General features: G+C 40.9%; 1 protein-coding gene across 4 annotated transcripts in view; it reads right to left on the minus strand.

Annotated features, from left to right (window-relative positions):
* The window catches only part of SPTLC1 (serine palmitoyltransferase long chain base subunit 1), a 43,125-nt gene that overhangs the window by 15,532 nt on the left and 8,943 nt on the right, over positions 1 to 18,650 (minus strand). For all 4 annotated transcript variants that reach the window (XR_014491457.1, XM_083354649.1, XM_083354650.1 and 1 more), the window contains exons 4-6: positions 8,108 to 8,201; positions 6,519 to 6,591; positions 840 to 972 (exon numbers count right to left, since the gene is read on the minus strand). Coding sequence is in view for 3 of the 4 variants with exons in the window: in XM_083354649.1 (XP_083210775.1) it covers positions 840 to 972; positions 6,519 to 6,591; positions 8,108 to 8,201 (300 nt within the window). In the remaining variant the exon portion in view is untranslated. The remainder of the gene's footprint in view (positions 1 to 839; positions 973 to 6,518; positions 6,592 to 8,107; positions 8,202 to 18,650) is intronic.

Consider the following 18,650-nt stretch of genomic DNA (forward strand, 5'->3'; position numbering starts at 1 on the left):
TTTAATCAATTTTACTGCTAATTTTAATTGATTCATTGATATCATAATGGGTTTTAGTCATAGATACTATGTTTTATTGTAAGCCTCCTGCATCTATGCATTGGGAAAAGATGATGATTTGACTGGCTTCAGTCCTTTTGGAATGAGGTTCCTTCAACATTCAATGTGCTGCCCTTGAGCCCAGCAAAGTTTGTGCATTCTTAGGTTTCACAGTTCAGGAAAAAAAATACTCAAGCTCTATTCCTACACACCTTCTTGAGAACAAATTTGATTGAACTCAGTTGTATTTACTTTTGAGAATATGTGTAAGATTATAGTTACAGGCTCAGGACAAACATAAGCAATTTAACAAAATTTTCCTAGATGAAATTCTTGTCTGATATTAATTTATTTTAAACACTCTTTGTCAACTGCACTTTTTCCTTGGCTATATCCAATGGGAATACTGACAAAGCATTTGAACAGCTGCTAGTAATTTTTAAGAGAGTTTATTTTGAAACAACAATCTATTGTAAGGAGTAGTCATTTTAAAAGTATTTCATAAATGATTAAAATTGCAGTTTAACAAGCATCTGAAAGTATCAAGGCACTGCTCTGAAACTGACAAGATCAAATGAGAGTTCTTGATAAAACTTAAATAATTTAAATGAGTTTTGAAAAATTATCCATAATTTCACTAAAACCTTATGCTGAACAAGCTTATTAAATAACCATATGCTAATTAATACATTCAGTAATCTTACTTGATCATAAAATTGATGTTTAAACATTTAATCTTTAACAACTAGAATTCTCTGCAGATTTTTTTTGTCTTTTTAATATCAGGAATGTGTACATACACAAACAAAATGTCACCCCGTTTTGAATAGGCAGGAATAGCACTGGCAATTGTAGCAAATCCATAGGAATACAGGATAGCTTCCTCAGTCTTCATAAATCTGGCAAGTCGCTCTTCCAGTTCCAAATGCACATCTATTTAAGAAGTGTAGTTCACACATTTATGAGCAGAATTCTGCCTTTAAAAATCTCCCAAACACTGTATTAAAGGTTATTAACACCATGAAAAACCCATTCAAGTTTCAAAGTTCTTTAGTATTGGAAATGTGACACTATTACTATCCCAAAGATGCTTTTCAAAACTGAAGAAGCTTCTCAGACGAGAAGTGAAATGTCTTCAAGAAAAAAAGAAAAGAAAATGCAGTTGCCTTTTGCACATTTGCACAACCATGACCTGGATGATTGAGAATCTCCACAGACAACACTATTATTATTAATTTCCTACAGAAAGTAGAGGAACATATACTCACTGATCCAATTCTTCACCTTTGCATCAAAGTCCTGATCACCTTTTACAATAATTGGAGCGTTCACCATGTGAACATTCTGCTAAGTGCTGTCTCCACTATACAAATGTTTTCTGCAAACATTTCTATATTTAGAGAAAGCCTATACGCATATTATTACTAATACAAGGTCCAGGTTTTGTTGAAGTCACCTATATATACAGCTATATTTATAAAGGACTTCTTCAAATATTCCCCATGCAACAAAAGCAGAATTATCTGGACCATTCACATACTATGAATTACAGATAACAAAATGCATAACAAGGCTAAAGTCATTCATTGTTCTGTTTTTGTCCCTCAAACTCCACCACTAATAAAGTAAACATAAACTCCAGAAGGGACGCAGTGGCTCAGTGGGTTAGGACGCTGAGCTTGTCGATCAGAAGGTCGGCAGTTTGGCGGGTCGAATCCCGAGTGCCGCGTAACAGAGTGAGCGCCTGTTACTCGTCCCAGCTTCTGCCCACCTAGCAGTTCGAAAGCACGTAAAAATGCAAGTAGAAAAATAGGGACCACTACGGTGGGAAGGTAACAGCGTTCCGTGCGCCTTTGGCGTCTAGTCATGCCGGCCACATGACCACGGAGACGTCCTCGGACAAGCGCTGGCTCTTCGGCTTTGAAACGGAGATGAGCACCGGCCCCTAGAGTCGGAAACGACTAGCACGCATGTGCAGGGGAACCTTTACCTTTACCTTTTAAACTCCAGAACTGCAAATAAATATATAAGAACAACCAAGTTCCATGTGTCAACCAGAACAATAACCAGTATTCTAGATGCATAATTATCATTGATTTCTGTAAAGAAACAGTTTTATTTTCACTTCCTTTTCTAATGATTCCTAACAGGAAGAGGATTTTTCCCCCTGCACAGTCATTAACCTATTCACAATAAAGCTAAGACCTTTTTTGGTTGAAAGCAATCCAGACCCCAGAGCATGTGAGAAGTTCAATGAGAACTTTTTTTGTATGTACTGTAAGGAATGTGGGACATGAACATGCAACCAACCCTTTCTTCGAATGTGTGGAGGGGGCTTGAACTTTCAGATTTTTCCACACCTGGCAACTGCATCGAGGTAAGTAGGTAGGAACAAGGCACATAATTTATATCTGGAAAGAGTATCCTATATTGATAGACCCAAGTAATGCATTTCAGAAACACAGATTAAAGATCATATAAAATCAGACCACCTTTAGAAATCTGTAACTATCATTGTTGTTCCTGCACATTTTTCTATGCTGTCAGATGCTCAAAATAAACACAGAATCATTTTAGATGAGATGAGAAGAGAAGAGAAGAGAAGAGAAGAGAAGAGAAGAGAAGAGAAGAGAAGAGAAGAGAAGAGAAGAGAAGAGAAGATGGAAGAGAAAATGGAAGAGACCTTGGAGGTCTTTTACTCCAAACCCCTGCTCAAGCAGGAGATCCTATACCATCTCAGACAAGTGACCATCTAGCTTCTTTTTAAAAATCTCCAGTGATGGAGCACCCACGATTTCTGGGGGCAAGCTGTTCCACTGGTTAATTGCCCTCACTGTCAGGAGGTTTCTCCTTAATTCCAGGTTGCTTCTCTCTTTGATCAGTTTTCAACCACTGTTTCTTATCCAATCCTTTATTTCAGTTGTGAACAATTCTAAAAATATCTATTACATATCAAGAAAAATCTGCACACTTCATATTCCACTATGGAACTAACCTATGGAACAAGGACCCACCAGAAGTTGAGAAGTTAAAAGATTAGCTAATTCCTCACCTCAGAAGGCATGTAAGTCATCCCATACTGAAACTATATAGTTTTAAAGTTATCTATACATAGATGCAATCGTGCTGAACATAGTTAAAAATCAAGTTTCGTCCCTAATTTTAACTTCAACAAGGGAATTCAAATGAGTTTTACTACGACCCATTGGTTTGACAAAATTAACTTAATGACTTCATGAACACATCCAAATAATTTTCTTGGCAAAAATATGGAAGTGGTTGCTCCTGCCACTTTGGAGGAATTTTTCCCCCAACCTCATGACTAGCCCTGATATTTCTTAAAGTTCTATCTAAGAATTAATCAGATCTGAACCTGGCTAGCTTTCAGAGTTCAGCTAAGGTCAATTAGGCATGAACACTTATAATGGCAATCAATTCATATAGTGAGGGAAAAAAGTATTTGATCCCCCGCTGATTTTGTACATTTGCCCACTGAGAAAGAAATGATCAGTCTATAATTTTAATGGTAGGTTTATTTTAACAGTGAGAGACAGAATAACAACAAAACAATCCAGAAAAACACATTTCAAAAAAGTTATAAATTGATTTGCATTTTAATAAATGAAATACGTATTTGATCCCCTATCAATCAGTAAGATTTCTGGCTCCCACGTGTCTTTTAAACAGGTAACGAGCTGAAATTAGGAGCACTCTCTTAAAGGGAATGCTCCTAATCTCAGCTCTTTACCTGTATAAAAGACACCTGTCCACAGAAGCAATCAATCAATCAGATTCTAAACTCGCCACCATGGCCAAGACCAAAGAGCTGTCCAAGGATGTCAGGACAAGATTGTAGACCTACACAAGCCTGGAATGGGCTACAAGACTATTGCCAAGCAGCTTGGTGAGAAGGTAACAACAGTTGGTGCAATTATTCGCAAATGGAAGAAACACAAAATAATTGCCAATCTCTCTCAGTCTGGTGCTCCATGCAAGATCTCATCTTGTGGAGTTTCCATGATCATGAGAATGGTGAGGAGTCAGCCCAGAACTACACGGGAGAATCTTGTCAATGATCTCAAGGCAGCTGGGACCATAGTCACCAAGAAAACAATTGGTTACACACTACGTCGTGAAGGACTGAAATCCCTAACCCTAACCCCCTGCTCAAGAAAGCACATGTACAGGCCTGTCTGAAGTTTGCCAATGAACATCTGAATGATTCAGAGGAAAACTGGGTGAAATTGTTGTGATCAGATGAGACCAAATTCGAGCTCTTTGGCATTAACTCAACTCACCGTGTTTGGAGGAGGAGGAATGCTGCCTATGACCCCAAGAACACCACCCCCACCATCAAACATGGAGGTGGAATCATTATACTTTGGGGGTGTTTTTCTGCTAAGGGGACAGGACAACTTCACTGCATCAAAGGGACGATGGACGGGGCCATGTACCGTCAAATCTTGGGTGAGAACCTCCTTCCCTCAGCCAGGGCATTGAAAGTGGGTCGTGGATGGGTATTCCAGCATGGCAATGACCCAAAACACACGGCCAAGGCAACAAAGGAGTGACTCAAGAAGAAGCAGTCTCTAGAGCTTAATCCCATAGAAAATCTGTGGAAGGAGCTGAAGGTTTGAGCTGCCAAATGTCAGCTTCGAAACCTTAATGACTTGGAGAGGATCTGCAAAGAGGAGTGGGACAAATCCCTCCTGAAATGTATGCAGACCTGGTGGCCAACTGCAAGAAATGTCTGACTTCTGTGATTGCCAACAAGGGTTTTGCCACTAAGTCATGTTTTACGAAAGGGTCAAATACTTATTTCACATTAAAATGCAAATCAATTTATAACTTTTTTGAAATGCATTTCTCTGGATTTTTTTGTTGCTATTCTATCTCTGTTAAAATAAACCTACCATTAAAATTATAGACTGATCATTTCTTTGTCAGTGGGCAAATGTACAAAATCAGCAGGGGATCAACTACTTTCCCCCTCACTGTATATAGTGCTAAAATACTATGGTAAGGTGAATAATTCCAATGTAAGACCTGAATGAAAGATTGAAGGCAAAAGGAGAAGTGGAAAGCAGAGGATGAAATGGTTAGATAGTGTCACTGACGCAATGAATGAGAATTTGGGCAAACTCCAAGAGACAGTGGAGGACAGAGGAGCCTGTCATGTTACAGTCATGGGATCATGAAGAGTAGGACACAACTTAGTGACTGAACAACAACAAGAAGAAGACCTGAACGTTTCACATGACATCATGGAAACCATTTTAATCATATATAAAAAGCATTCACAAGACTTAAACTCCAGATAATCAGTCCATGAAGATAAAAAGTGAATGCTTAGATCCATAATACTCTCATTACCTTTAAAGAGATTTACGGGGAATTTTATTTTTAAGCATAGATTGGGATTTTCATACTAGGATTTGAATTACAAAAGTCTTACGTTTCTGGCCTAAATTAAAATACCATGATCATCACAAATTTATATTAAAGTATTTGCATTACTGTGTAAAAAAGCTAATTTAAAGCCAGTCAGTAGACTGCCCTCTTGTGGTCTCCCTGAACACTCCAATATTAAACATTTCAATCTTCAACACACTTAAATCTCCCTATATAACACTTTCACGGCTATGGAAATTAAACAAAAAGCAAATAATTCTTCATCGAGATCATAAGGATGGAATAATTAAACCTCAGCAAGCCGCCCAGAATTTTTTGGCTAAACAGCAGTATGCAGAAAGTTACATGTCAACTGATGGTGGAATATTTATGAATCATTGACCTTTTAAAAGCCTTGATAAAGTCTCTCTCTCTCTCCACCCATCAACTGCTCTTGAATAGGAAAAGAGTGCATGCCCTTTTATGGATTGATAACTGGCTAAAGAAAACAACAATGAAAGACAACCAGTTTAGTGTAATGGTTAAATCTTGGCCTTGACACCAGGAGACTGTGAAGCCAGCTGGGTGACTTTGGGTGAGTTACTGTCTCTCAGCCCAATGCACCTCACAAGTTACACAGTTGTAGTTAAAGACAAAATAGGAGGCAGGACTATTAGGCATATTTGCCTCCTTGAATTGATCAAAATATATAAAAATCAGAACAAAATCATCATCATCTCATCATACCAGGTCCTTGGGAAGGAGTCAATAAATGGAGAGGGGTTAAGAAATGGAGACTAGTAATAATTTATTAAGCTTCTATGCTGCAGGACTTAAGAATCTGTATCAGGACCAATGCTTAACTTGCTCATAAATGATTCTGACTACTGTCCAAATTTACAAATACACTAAATTATTCAGATTGGTTAAAAAACCAAGATTATTGTAAAGAACGTCAGAAACATCTCTTTAAACTGTATGAACAGTTTAACACCAGGCCTTCCCAGCTTCAATTCTTTCTTGTGAAATTAAAATCAAGGTAGTTATTATTACATTCAACCCTATATTGAAAAAGATGCAATACTTACCAAAAGTGCCATAAAACCCTCTAGGGCCACATGTGCCAACACCATATTTTGCCAGAGATGCCTGGGCTGCATTCTTCAAAGAGGTATAAGAGGAAAATCATATTACATGTAATTCTTTTGCAGAATAAAATCATTACTACATTGATATACATTGTATTGTTTCTTTCATATCACTATTATTATATGGAACTTCTCTCTTCATTCCCCAATCTCCTGGGGCTCATACAAGATAGTATGTGGGACTAGAGAGACTTTTTTTTTCCAATCCGACATCCTATCACCTCACATAACATACGTGGATGGAATTTTGACAATCTTAAGAAAAAGAAGATAATGAAGAAGTAACATTCTTTGCTGTGATTCTAGGGGAAATAAAAATTGTTCCAGAAATGGGGGGGAGGAAGCTGACAAAGAGAAAAGTGAATAGCACTACAAATTAAAGAAATGAAATAGTTTGGCATGAAATTGAAGTGAAATTGCTGGTACACGTATTTTAAAGATTTGTGAAAGGCATTCAATATTGAAGAATAGAATTAAAATGCTGATGAAAAGGAAATCATAAATGTTTGAGAACACTAAAATGATAAAAGATGTAACATTACATATAACATATAACTTATGTGTGTAAAGAATAAATATTTTGCCTAATCCCTTAAAAGAATATTATTTTGTTTCCTTTATTTTTTCCACTCTTTCTCATAGTTTCTGGACATGTAGACCACTAAATAAACATTTGGAAAATGCACGGATCACCAATAAAGCAAACACTCCCTCTTAATATTTTTAAAGCATATATGTTTTTTTTTGGCAAAAAAGGTAATGTATTTGTGAATGCCTTCCATTTTAAAGATTTTTCAACTACCAACTTGCTAGTCAAGAATACTGTTCAATACAAACTTCTGAATATTAAAGGATGAAGACAAACTCCAGCACAATGAAATCCCATTTTTAGGTATTCACCACTATATTTTCTATTTCCATTTTTTTAAAATGATATTTGCATTGATTATTATATGTATGAATCAATTTACAGACACAGCAGAAGCAAGCAGGTTTGAAAAGACAAAACACACAAAGAGGTACAGTGAATGATGTTGATATAACTTAGATTTAGTTACATTTTTTTCTATCATTTATATTTTAAGTTTTTTGGTTTATATCTAACTCCTTTTCTCCACTTTATATAATATAATGCCCAACAGGGAATAATATGATGATTATGCATGTATGCAGGCATGCATGATATGGACACTCACACTACCACAGGGCTGCTGGACTATTTTGAAAATAAGACTTCATTTACCATAATCTAAATGGTGATATGTACTCTAACTTCTCTTTAGCCCAGCACAATACTTCCTATTACTACAAATTACCCCTGTTTGTTTTGGTCTGGGCAGAACCTTTGAGCCCCATGTGCAGTCTACAGGACCTCTTGTAAAATGAATGTAATACTAACAGAAATCAACATAAGCAGAAGGAAAAATACTAGTCACAATTAAATTCTAAAAGATTATAAGCATCCATAGGTCATTCAAATAGTTCTTTCAACACAAAGGCTACATAGTGAAATCTATGGAGGTACTTACTTTAAGTCTTTCATTATCCAAAAGCCCAAGAAAATTAAATGATGCAAAGTTTATGCATTCCTTGTCATTCACGATAATGTTGTGAGATGGAGGCCTGAAAGTATGAAAAAAAATGCAAAGTGAATAAATTTGGAAAACCAGCACAGATTTAGAAACTCAAAGCATTCTTGAATACAAAAAACAACTGTGGTATTCTCCAATCTGGTGCTGTATCTAAATGTGGGGATATCGTTTGATGTAGAGGTTTATATCTTAATTAAGAATAATTGTTCTTTAATGTTATTAATACAAGCAACTTTGTTCTAATGAATCACTTATCTGTTGTTGAACTCTAAAGGAACCTCTTCATTGCTTTATACTTTTCTTGGAATACTTTTCAGAATTTTGGTAACAATTTTGGTAACATGAGGACCCAGATTGTTGGGGGCAATAAGCTGACTTTGTAATAATGCCGCTTGGGGTGTGTGAAAGCCCTAATAAGCAGGCATATACATAGAATGAAGGCTACTGCTAAGTTGTAAAGCCGCCCTGAGTCTTCGGAGAAGGGCGGGATATAAATGGAATTAAATAAAATAAATATTTCATCTTCTTAATATTTTTTTTTAAAAGTATTTTAGCTGAGTAACAATAATGCTATCAGAAAATATAATAAACATGCCCTAAAATGAAAATTACATCTTAAGGAAAGGTTATCCTGCCACTTAAGAAAATGCAGTGTGTTTAAAAATTTGTTTCACTGCTTAATTCATAACATTAAGGGATGAGTTACGGTAATTTTAATTAAATCTCTGAAGAATCAGTTCAAGCTAAGACATCAAATAGAGTCAAATAAACTTGAAAGAAAACTCATTCTAAAGCAAGCATCTAGCAAGATGATTATTACAATAATTTATTAAAGTGCTACTCAATAAATATTGCCATACATTATGGCTTAGATCCCAAGGAAAAGATTTCATCCGTGCCAGTCAGTTTTGACAGTCAGAAGAACCACTGAAATTGGGCAGCCATGTGCTCAGAAGAAAGTCGATAAGGTAATGCTTTTGGCCGACATTACAACATGTCTTTTCATTATTCACACAGAAGAAGCTTGCCGAACTCATCCAGCGTGCGCATGCTTGCAACATATTTTCATGCGATATTTTTTCCAACTGGAAATGTTGGAATGGAATGTTCAGAGTTCCACAAGAACCTGAATGGCTTCCATTAGACTAGAGCTGCACACGCATTTTAGGTTAAGAGCCACATATTACCTTGAATATTCTAAAAAAGTAAGGCCAGAAGGGAAGAAATGAATGATCCAGAGAAAAATAAAATGTGGTGTATCTTACATTTACTCTATCTTAACTAATGTAACAGTTATCCATGGGCATTTAATATTTGTCCCCTTAAATCACATGAAAAAGCATATCGCAACTGTTTGGAGGTTCTGGTTATACATGGAGTTTTATGTTACCCATCTCCACGTTTGGCTGATAAACATTAGTATATCAAAAAAATATGCAACATAAATCATAATCCACATTCCTTAATATTAAAAAGTTATAACAGTACTGCAACTTGTCTTTGGTGCAATAGCTCCAAATAACAGCACACCAAAAAGCTCTTCCAAATCAAATGAAGATCAGTTACACCAGAGGTCCCCAACCCCCGGTCCGTGGACCAGTACTGGCATGCCAGCAACTGGTCCGCACAAACAAGCAAAGCCCCATCCACGAGTTGCAGCACACAAAACCACGCATCCTCCAGTCCGTGGAAAAACCTCTCTCCACGGAACTGGTCCCTGGTGCCCAAAAGGTTGGGGACCACTGAGTTACGCAATAGCCAAATTTCAAGCCACCTATCAACTACTATTAACAGGCTTACTTTCTCTAAACCAGCATATTTCATTATTTATAATGGTTGACTGTTTTTAATTTACATAATTTTTCCAGTAGCATTTTAGAAGTTCTAGAAACTGCATTTCCAACACATGCTAAAGATTTTATTATTTTCTTGTTTGGTTTCTATTATTTTTACATTAAGTTTACAGCGAGTGCAGAATTATTAGGCAAATGAGTATTTTGACCACATCATCCTCTTTATGCATGTTGTCTTACTCCAAGCTGTATAGGCTCGAAAGCCTACTACCAATTAAGCATATTAGGTGATGTGCATCTCTGTAATGAGAAGGGGTGTGGTCTAATGACATCAACACCCTGTATCAGGTGTGCATAATTATTAGGCAACTTCCTTTCCTTTGGCAAAATGGGTCAAAAGAAGGACTTGACAGGCTCAGAAAAGTCAAAAATAGTGAGATATCTTGCAGAGGGATGCAGCACTCTTAAAATTGCAAAGCTTCTGAAGCGTGATCATCGAACAATCAAGCGTTTCATTCAAAACACCAGCTGCCTGCAATTGGTGCAGGTTCGAGTCCCACCAGGCTCAAGGTTGACTCAGCCTTCCATCCTTCCCAGGTAGGTAAAATGAGGACCCAGATTGTTGGGGGCAATTAAGCTGACTTTGTAATAATGCCGCTTGGGGTGTGTGTGAAAGCCCTGGTAAGCAGGCGTATACATAGAATGAAGGCTACTGCTAAGCTTGTGGGCCGCCCTGAGTCTTCGGAGAAGGGCGGGATATAAATGGAATTAAAAAAAAAAAAATAGTCAACAGGGTCGCAAGAAGCGTGTGGAGAAACCAAGGCGCAAAATAACTGCCCATGAACTGAGAAAAGTCAAGCGTGCAGCTGCCAAGATGCCACTTGCCACCAGTTTGGCCATATTTCAGAGCTGCAACATCACTGGAGTGCCCAAAAGCACAAGGTGTGCAATACTCAGAGACATGGCCAAGGTAAGAAAGGCTGAAAGACGACCACCACTGAACAAGACACACAAGCTGAAACGTCAAGACTGGGCCAAGAAATATCTCAAGACTGATTTTTCTAAGGTTTTATGGACTGATGAAATGAGAGTGAGTCTTGATGGGCCAGATGGATGGGCCCGTGGCTGGATTGGTAAAGGGCAGAGAGCTCCAGTCCGACTCAGACGCCAGCAAGGTGGAGGTGGAGTACTGGTTTGGGCTGGTATCATCAAAGATGAGCTTGTGGGGCCTTTTCGGGTTGAGGATGGAGTCAAGCTCAACTCCCAGTCCTACTGCCAGTTTCTGGAAGACACCTTCTTCAAGCAGTGGTACAGGAAGAAGTCTGCATCCTTCAAGAAAAACATGATTTTCATGCAGGACAATGCTCCATCACACGCGTCCAAGTACTCCACAGCGTGGCTGGCAAGAAAGGGTATAAAAGAAGGAAATCTAATGACATGGCCTCCTTGTTCACCTGATCTGAACCCCATTGAGAACCTGTGGTCCATCATCAAATGTGAGATTTACAAGGAGGGAAAACAGTACACCTCTCTGAACAGTGTCTGGGAGGCTGTGGTTGCTGCTGCACGCAATGTTGATGGTGAACAGATCAAAACACTGACAGAATCCATGGATGGCAGGCTTTTGAGTGTCCTTGCAAAGAAAGGTGGCTATATTGGTCACTGATTTGTTTTTGTTATGTTTTTGAATGTCAGAAATGTATATTTCTGAATGTTGAGATGTTATATTGGTTTCTCTGGTAAAAATAAATAATTGAAATGGGTATATATTTGTTTTTTGTTAAGTTGCCTAATAATTATGCACAGTAATAGTCACCTGCACACACAGATATCCCCCTAAAATAGCTATAACTAAAAACAAACTAAAACCTACTTCCAAAAATATTCAGCTTTGATATTAATGAGTTTTTTGGGTTCATTGAGAACATGGTTGTTGTTCAATAATAAAATTAATCCTCAAAAATACAACTTGCCTAATAATTCTGCACTCCCTGTAAAGATAATTCCATTTCAATTCACTTAATGTTTTAGTGTTTTTTGGTCTTTTGTCAGTAACTTTTATTTTGAAATACAATAGAAATATAATAAGTCTTAAGTTTGGTCTATTTTACTATTTGTCATGCATGAAAGTTTAGATACACCAAGCTTATTAAAGATGTTTGTAAGATAGCACTGCTTGAATTCTTGTGTCATAGAATATGTCCATGAATTCTATTCTCTACTTGTAACTGAAAAAGATTATAGTATGTCTGAAAATTAGCACTAAATCAGCAAAGCAATTTATTAAGGTACCCCATATAAGCACTGAATTCTTCAAAATAACATAATTTTGTCATAATGCCATTTACTGAGATCATTTATACACTGCTTTAAAGAAAGTAGTATTTTTCTTTAAGTCATAATGCAATCCTACATCAAAAGGCATTTATTCTACTACAGTAAGTCAAGCCACATACTGTACTCACAAAGAAAATATCTCATGGTTAATATGTATTATTGTATTCATCATGCTGATGTATTCCATGCAGGTCATTTACTATATAAAAAGGCATTCTCAAAAACACTTTGGCATTTATTTTAAGCAGTGACCAAATGTCCATGAATTGCTTAGAAATCTTTCTGACTTACACAGTTAAAGAGTAACATAGGTAAAGGTAAAGGTTCCCCTGCACATGCGTGCTAGTCGTTTCCAACTCTAGGGGCCGGTGCTCATCTCCGTTTCAAAGCCGAAGAGCCAGCGCTTGTCCGACGTCTCCATGGTCATGTGGCCGGCATGACTAGACGCCAAAGGCGCACGGAACGCTGTTACCTTCCCACCGTAGTGGTCCCTATTTTTCTACTTGCATTTTTACGTGCTTTCAAACTGCTAGGTTGGCAGAAGCTGGAGCGAGTAACAGGCGCTCACTCTGTTACGCGGCACTCGGGATTCGACCCGCCAAACTGCCGACCTTCTGATCGACAAGCTCAGCGTCCTAACCCAGTGAGCCACCACATCCCTTAAAGCAGACATGTCAAACACAAGGCCCGGGGGCCAGATTCGGCCCGCGAAGTGGTTTTATGTGGCCCGCGAAGCCATCCTGGAAACAGTGAGGGAACAGCCCCCACTGCCTTGGCCCTGGCCCAGAGACCCTCCTTCTGTCAGAGACCCTCAGATCTGTCCCACTCCTGCCCAGGCCCCCATAGGCACCCTTGATGCGAACAATGTAGAGCTGGCCACACCCATCCAGTAGGCCATACACACTTTAGCCACGCCCACCCAGTAGGCCACACCCACCCTGGCCACACCCACCTGGCCCCCTGAGGGCAACCGCAATGCTGATGCGGCCCTCAATGAAATTGAGTTTGACACCTCTGGCTAGCCCTATGTGGCACCTGACAGAGGAAAAGACGAGGGAGTGACCTTCTCCTCCAAACAGTTGGAACTGGCTCTGAAGAAAGGAAGCAAGGCACCATAACACTTGTCTCTGTTGCTTATTTTTTCAGTGAATACTTGTTCAAGAGATGCATCAATTCTGTTCACCTTGTGTTATGGTCAAGTCTAAAGTATATTCCATAAACAATGAGCAAGACCAAATGGTGGCAATTCAACAACAGGCCATTTATTTCTGCGATGCAACAAAGATATTGACTCAGCAACCAACTCTATGGTTTCTACTATGAACCTAGCAATTACTCTTATACAAACCAGGAGCATTTCCACCCAGAGCTCAGAAACACTGACATCTGAAGAGACAGCATTAAAACATAGGGAAGCAAAGGACTCCTCAGCCATGGCAAGAAACAGCTGGACATGCCAAGCTATTTAATAGTAACCTTCAAAAGGAAATTTGATCTATTCAAGGCTACCTGTGCTTGGGCAGTGACAGAGGCTGTTAGTGTTAAGGAGCCTCTTAACTCTAAGTGGCTTCCATAACTGCCAATACCCCCCCCCCCGCTTTTCTTTTTTTTAGGTTTTCTTGATTTGTCTTCAGACTCATGATGAGTCTTATTTATGACTGTAAACCACTATTGCATCTCATAACATTGGCAGGCACAAGAAGACTGAAACATTGGTGTGGCAACTCTATTCAGCATTGTATATTCTGCTCATTGGTGAGAGCAGTCTCCGTGCAGAAAATCTACCACACAGTTCATTGCTGTGTACAGCGCTATATTGCTTTGTTAAAACCAGTGCTCCCCTATATTTTCTATGGATTCAAGAGATTTTCCTAGATCCTCTGCTGGTTCAGATAGGATGGGGTAGGTTTTATCTGCTGCTTCCTGTATTGCATTCTAGAGCAGACGTGTCAAACACAAGGCCCGGGGGCCAGATCCGGCCCGCAACGTGGTTTCATGTGGCCCGCGAAGCCATCCTGGAAACAGTGAGGGAACGGCCCCCACTGCCTTGGCCCTGGCCCAGAGACCCTCCTTCTGCCAGAGACCCTCAGATCTGTCCCATTCCTGCCCAGGCCCCCATAGGCACCCTTGATGCGAACGATGGAGAGCTGGCCATGCCCACCCAGTAGGCCATATGCACTCTAGCCACACCCACCCAGTAGGCCACGCCCACCCAGGCCATACCCACCCGGCCCCCTGAGGGCAACCGCAATGCTGATGCGGCCCTCAGTGAAATTGAGTTTGACACCCCTGCCTTAAAGAGTAACATAAGGAAATACAAATATGGCATCCTTATATAACAAACTCAAAGAGATAAATGTTACTTAGAACAGAAATTTTGCTTAGAAATATACTGAAATTCCTGTGACTTTTTAAACTTATGGCACAGTGAACAAGCATCCTCAAAATTTAATGTTTAAAGGTTTAATCCTTCATATGCTTAGTTATGACGAAGCTCCATTAATCTCAAGTGGATTAAGTTCTGAGCTATTATAGGTAGCATCTAAGCATTTTTTCAGAAATTACTTTAGATTTAAGTGGGCGCATATAAAATTGAAAGAAAAAAAGGAGACAAAGTAAATATTTGATACCTATGGTAGAGAACGAATTACCGTATATACTTGAGTATAAGCCGACTCGAGTATAAGCCGAGACCCCCAATTTCACCCCCAAAAACTGGAAAAAGTTATTGACTCGAGTATAAGCCGAGGCTGGGAAATGCAGCAGCTGGAGGCTGGATCCCCCGAAAGACGTCTCTGCTGAGATGAGAGAACGGGGTGGCAAGCCGCCGAGAGAATGGGGCGGTGGAGTGCTCCGCTGAGAGAATGGGGGCAGCTTGCTGTTCTCTCGGTGCAGCACGGCAGAGGCTGGATCTCGCGAAAGAAGTCTCCGCTGAGCGAGAGAATGAGGCGTCTCAGCGCCCATTTTCTCGGCGAAGACTTCTTTCGGGGGATGCAGCTTCTGCCGCCCCTTTCTCTCAGCTGCCCAGTGGAACAGCTTGCCACCAGAAATCAAGAGTGCTCCATCACTGGAGGTTTTTAAGAAGAGACTGGACATTCACCTGTCTGAGATGGTATCGGTCAGTGGTGGCAAAACTTTTAGAGACCGAGTGCCCAAACCGCAAGCAAGCCAAAACCCACTTGTTTATCACAAACTGCCAAGGCAGCATCGGCATTCTGGTGCCCTCGGGGGAGGGGACAGGGAGGCGCCTCTGAGTGCCGCCTCTGGCACGAAAAATAAAGGGGGAGCAAAAAATGGGCCACCGTACCACAAGGCACAAAAACGCCAACCGCCGCGCCGCAGGGTGCAGATACAAGGCACCGCACCACGTGAGAACGGGGCTGGGCTAGTGAGTATCACGCAGGCACTAGCCCCGCCCCCTTTGCAGCATGTGCCTGCTCGTGGCCCCGTGCACGCATGCACGCATGTAAAATGCTTCCCCCTCCCTTTTCTTCCAGTCCACCAACCGACAAGGACCTGCTGCTGGCAGCGGTGGTGGCGCACGTGCCAACAGAGAGGGCTCTGAGTGCCACCTCTGGCAGGCGTGCCATAGGTTCACCACCACTGGTATAGGTCCTCCTGCTTGAGCAAGGGGCTGGACTAGAAGACCTCCAAGGTCCCTTCCAGCTCTATTCTATTCTATTCTATTCTATTCTATTCTATTCTATTCACTTTCTATATTTCTATTCTATTCTATTCTATTCCATTCACTTTCTATATTTCTATTCTATTCTATTCTATTCCATTCACTTTCTATATTTCTATTCTATTCTATTCTATTCTATTCTATTCTAATTACCATTCTCTATTCTATTCTATTCTATTCTATTCTATTCTATTCTATTCTATTCACTTTCTATATTTCTATTCTATTCTATTCTATTCCATTCACTTTCTATATTTCTATTCTATTCTATTCTATTCTATTCTATTCACTTTCTATATTTCTATTCTATTCTATTCTATTCTATTCTATTCTTATTAGCATTCTCTATTCTATTCTATTCTATTCTATTCTATTCTATTCTATTCACTTTCTATATTTCTATTCTATTCTATTCTATTCTATTCTATTCCATTCACTTTCTATATTTCTATTCTATTCTATTCTATTCTATTCTATTCTATTCACTTTCTATATTTCTATTCTATTCTATTCTATTCTATTCACTTTCTATATTTCTTTTCTATTCTATTCTATTCTATTCACTTTCTATATTTCTATTCTATTCTATTCTATTCTATTCTATTCTATTCTATTCTATTCTATTCTTATTACCATTCTCTATTCTATTCTATTCTATTCTATTCTATTCTATTCTATTCTATTCTATTCTATTCTATTCTATTCTATTCTATTCTATTCTATTCTATTCCATTCCATTCTATTCACTTTCTATATTTCTATTCTATTCTATTCTATTCTATTCCATTCACTTTCTATATTTCTATTCTATTCTGTTCTGTTCTGTTCTACGTTCTGTTCCAATCCATTCCATATTTTCTATTCCATTCTGTTCCACTGTCTGAGCCCATCGGAGGCAACCCAGTCAGCCCACACAGGAGTTACACTAAGGCTACGCAGCCTCTCCTCTCAACCTGAACCCCTCCTTACCTTTCCTTTTATCTGCATCCTATTTTTAACTGGCGGCTCTGCCCAGCCTTATTTTGTCCTTGAGCACTCGTGAGCTCATCAAGAACAGAAGGTAACCGTGGGGGGAAAGGCAGGGCAAGATCTGCAAGATCCCCATTTGCATTTGACTTTGCCATCCCATCTGGTTCGAGATAACACGAGAGAGAGAGAGAGAGAGAGAGAGAGAGAGAGAGAGAGAGAGAGAGAGAGAGAGAGAGAGAGAGAGAGAGAGAGAGATTTTCTCGGCGAACACTTCTTTCGGGGGATGCAGCTTCTGCCGCCCCTTTCTGTCAGCTGCCCAGTGACAGAGGCTGGATCCCTCGAAAAAAGTCTCCGCTGACATGAGAGAACAAGGCTTTTCTCTCTCCCCCCCCCCCGCTTTTGCCGCTTGTGTGTGTGTGTGTGTGTGTGTGTGTGTGTGTGACAGAGGCTGGATCCCCCGAAACAAGTCTCCGCTGAGACGAGAGAACAAGGCTTTTCTCTCTCCCCCCCCCGCTTTTGCCGCTTGTGTGTGTGTGTGTGTGTGTGTGTGTGTGTGTGTGACAGAGGCTGGATCCCCCGAAACAAGTCTCCGCTGAGACGAGAGAACAAGGCGTTTCTCTCTCCCCCCCCCGCTTTTGCCGCTTGTGTGTGTGTGTGTGTGTGTGTGTGACAGAGGCTGGATCCCCCGAAACAAGTCTCCGCTGAGACGAGAGAACAAGGCGTTTCTCTCTCCCCCCCCCCGCTTTTGCCGCTTGTGTGTGTGTGTGTGTGTGTGTGTGACAGAGGCTGGATCCCCCGAAACAAGTCTCCGCTGAGACGAGAGAACAAGGCGTTTCTCTCTCCCCCCCCCGCTTTTGCCGCTTGTGTGTGTGTGTGTGTGTGACAGAGGCTGGATCCCCCGAAACAAGTCTCCGCTGAGACGAGAGAACAAGGCGTTTCTCTCTCCCCCCCCGCTTTTGCCGCTTGTGTGTGTGTGTGTGTGTGTGTGTGTGACAGAGGCTGGATCCCCCGAAACAAGTCTCCGCTCAGACGAGAGAACAAGGCGTTTCTCTCTCCCCCCCCCGCTTTTGCCGCTTGTGTGTGTGTGTGTGTGTGTGTGTGTGACAGAGGCTGGATCCCCCGAAACAAGTCTCCGCTGAGACGAGAGAACAAGGCGTTTCTCTCTCCCCCCCCCGCTTTTGCCGCTTGTGTGTGTGGGGGGGGGGCAGTTAAGCGTTGTTTCCCTCCTCGTGCCCGTTTCTCAAGAGAAGCCCCCTGATTCAGCAAAATTGTGGGGGGGGGAGGGAAAGGAGGGAAGCGCAGAGAGCCAGGCAAATGGGAAGAAGGCTCAGGAGCTTCAGCCTTGCCTCAAGGACAGCGGAGTCCTCTCCGCAGCAGCCGCGTCCCCGCCCCCTTCCAAGCCGATGCCCCCCACTCCGATCCCAAATTCTCCCTTGCCATCAACAAAGCAACTAGGGAGGCCTGGGGGGCGCAAAGAGATGCACCCCTTCCGCCCCCAAATTCACTCCCCAGTGCGCCTGGAGCTGCCTAAAGCCGGGAGTAAACGCGGAATTCTGCCCCGCCGCCCAAGCTCGTCCGCTCGTTCCTCCGTCAGCCCCCACCCCCGCGCCCCGCTCTTCTTCTTCTTCTCCCCTTGAACTTGGCAGCGACGCCGGGAAAGCCGATGGGGAGTTTGGGGCCAACGTGCCGGGAGACG

Source organism: Vipera ursinii (genome assembly GCF_947247035.1).
Source record: "Vipera ursinii genome assembly, chromosome: 2".
Classification (NCBI taxonomy): domain Eukaryota; kingdom Metazoa; phylum Chordata; class Lepidosauria; order Squamata; family Viperidae; genus Vipera; species Vipera ursinii.